General features: G+C 33.1%; 1 protein-coding gene across 1 annotated transcript; it reads right to left on the bottom strand.

The window, feature by feature from the left end:
* Positions 1-1117: 1117 nt before the first annotated feature.
* LOC114080623 (olfactory receptor 6C3-like) lies at positions 1118-2056 on the bottom strand. The gene has a single exon (XM_027922183.2). The coding sequence runs from the start codon at positions 2054-2056 to the stop codon at positions 1118-1120; it is 939 nt and encodes a 312-aa protein (XP_027777984.2).
* Between the last annotated feature and the right edge of the window lie 427 nt (positions 2057-2483).

Genomic DNA, 2483 nt, shown 5'->3' with positions numbered 1-2483 from the left:
TTTTTTCATGCTCATTCTTTTGCTCAACAGAACTGCAGTTGAAGAGTTTTTTTTGTTTTGATTGATTAGTGTTATAATTTATATATTAAGTAAAATATTTGAAGTTAGTGTCATCCTTGAACAAACTCTAATTATGTAACCATGCCCAAATGAGGTGATCTAAAAAAGCCAAACATTTATTCAGATCCTTAGTAAAAACAAAAATTATATATAAAAATAGAGCAAAGACTAGTGTTTCTGTTTGTTTGTTTTGTTTGAGATTCTTATATTGGCTGTTTTTGCAAAATGAACTTATTCAAGTTACTCAACTTTTATAAGCATCAACTTACCTATTTATAAAACAAATTCATAACCATGCCTATTTTGCCATCTAGCTGTGATGATTAAATACGACATGGTACAGGATATACCTAGTTCAAAAGAAGGCTTGAAATAGTACTCTCAGTATAAATGCAATTTTTTAAAGAAATTTTTAACATACTTGCATGTTGGAAAATAGCAATGGAAGTTACCTAAAAATGCATCTTTATATATATATTTTTTTTTTCAAAGAATAAATATATGGATAAACAAAGAGTACATATAAAGCCACATAGAATACATAATTTAAACAAAACAAGAAAACAGAGCATTTTCAATTACTTCTAAGTGGGAAAAAAATACACAAGTCCATTGGAGACTAGGAAGAATTGGACTGTTACTGCAAACAACATGCAAAATAGTGTGTGGCAGACATTATTTTATTTCAAAGTGCATACATTTTTAGAAAGGAAAGTGTATGGTAGTGACAAAGTAGAGAAATTTTAAGATTATTAAAACATCAATGGGGTGCAAAATATTTTCATTATTAAGAATAACTAATAACTAACAAAGTGATTTCAGTTCTATAGACACTGGTTTTCTAGACAGGATTGTAAATCAGTGATTACATGGAATTTACAGATAGCTTCAAAGGGCAAAACAACATGGTTACTTGCAGGTTAAAAAGAAAGCTGAAGCCAAGGGGCTCAGCAGTGCAGGTAGCTGGGCTTTAGATACAGAAAGATAGAGGAGAAGTAAAGTTTCATTTCCCTGGTTGAATCTTCACCATGGCACTCATTTAGGTCAATGCATACATTCATTTGCTTCTGTAAAATACTACCTTATGAACCAAGTGTTTAAAGCTTTGTTTAACTTGCTGGTTCCTCAAAGTGTAAATAAAAGGGTTCAACATGGGAGCAACAGTAGTGTTGAGGAGAGCTACTCCTTTGGTCAGTGATGCTCTTTCTTTTGCTGAAGGCTTGACATACATGAATATGCAGCTTCCATAAGAGATGGAGATGACAATCATGTGAGAGGAACAAGTGGAGAAAGCCTTTTTCCTCTGACTGCCAGATGGGATTCTCAGAATGGTGCTAATGATGCATATGTAGGACAGAATCACCAACGCTAAAGTGAAGAGAAGAGTAACAAAGGCAAAGTAAAAGCCAATTTTCTCTAAAAGCCATGTATCTGAGCACGAGAGTTGCAAGATGGGGAAGTAGTCACAAGAGAAGTGATTGATGACATTGGAAGCACAGAAATCTAACCTGAGGAAGAGCATAAGTAGTGGAAAAATGGTCAGAAATCCTGCCAGCCATGAACCAAAGACAAGAAGGGAGCAGACTTTCTTATTCATGATGGTGGTGTAATGCAGTGGCTTGCAGATGGCGAAATAGCGATCATAGGACGTAGCAGTTAGAAGGAAAAATTCAGACACACCCATGGAGATGAAGAAATATAATTGAGCTAAACAGTTGTTATAGGAAATAGTCTTGACTTTAGTAATTATTGATCCCAAAAATCTGGGGATGGAAACACTGGTGAATGGAATTTCCAAGAAGGAGAAATTCCGGAAGAAGAAATACATAGGGGTCTTTAGATGTGAGTCCAGCAAGGTGAGAATGATGATGGTTAGGTTTCCAGTGATGCTTAATAAATAAGTTATGAATAAAAAGATAAACATTATAACCTGAAGCTCTGGGTTGTCTGATATGCCCAAGAGTATAAACTCTTTAATCATTGTGTGGTTTCTCATTCTGATTTTTTTTTCTTCCAACAAAGTCTATTGGTGAAAAACAAAGAAAATATATAGCAAAGTTTGGCATTAAAATATTGAAAATTTATATGTGATATTAATATCTCCATTGACATTTTTCTTATAAGAATTTTGTGATATTTACTCATTACTATTAATACAGAAAATATACACATATCTTCAGTTGAAATCAAACATGGATCACTGACATATTTTAAGTCCCTTTGTCACTAAATTTACATCAAACCTCAAAGTATTTTCAAATTTTCTGTATGTGCAGTATGTCTTGGAATTACTGATTTCTACAATAACATTTATCAAATACATTTGTAGTTTGACAATTGAGGCACTGTCTTCCAGTTTCCAAGCTTATGTACTTTTAGGCCTGAATTATTTAATTTTGGGGTTGATTCTGATAAACTTAGAA

The sequence above is a fragment of the Marmota flaviventris genome, chromosome 3, assembly GCF_047511675.1.
Source record: "Marmota flaviventris isolate mMarFla1 chromosome 3, mMarFla1.hap1, whole genome shotgun sequence".
Lineage (NCBI taxonomy): Eukaryota > Metazoa > Chordata > Mammalia > Rodentia > Sciuridae > Marmota > Marmota flaviventris.
The sequence above is the reverse complement of the archived record's forward strand: the minus strand, read 5'-3'. Positions and strand labels throughout refer to the sequence as shown.

Excerpts from the sequence above, each read along its gene's own strand:
- LOC114080623 (XM_027922183.2), bottom strand. The coding sequence starts at position 2,056 with ATGAGAAACCACACAATGATTAAAGAGTTTATACTCTTGGGCATATCA.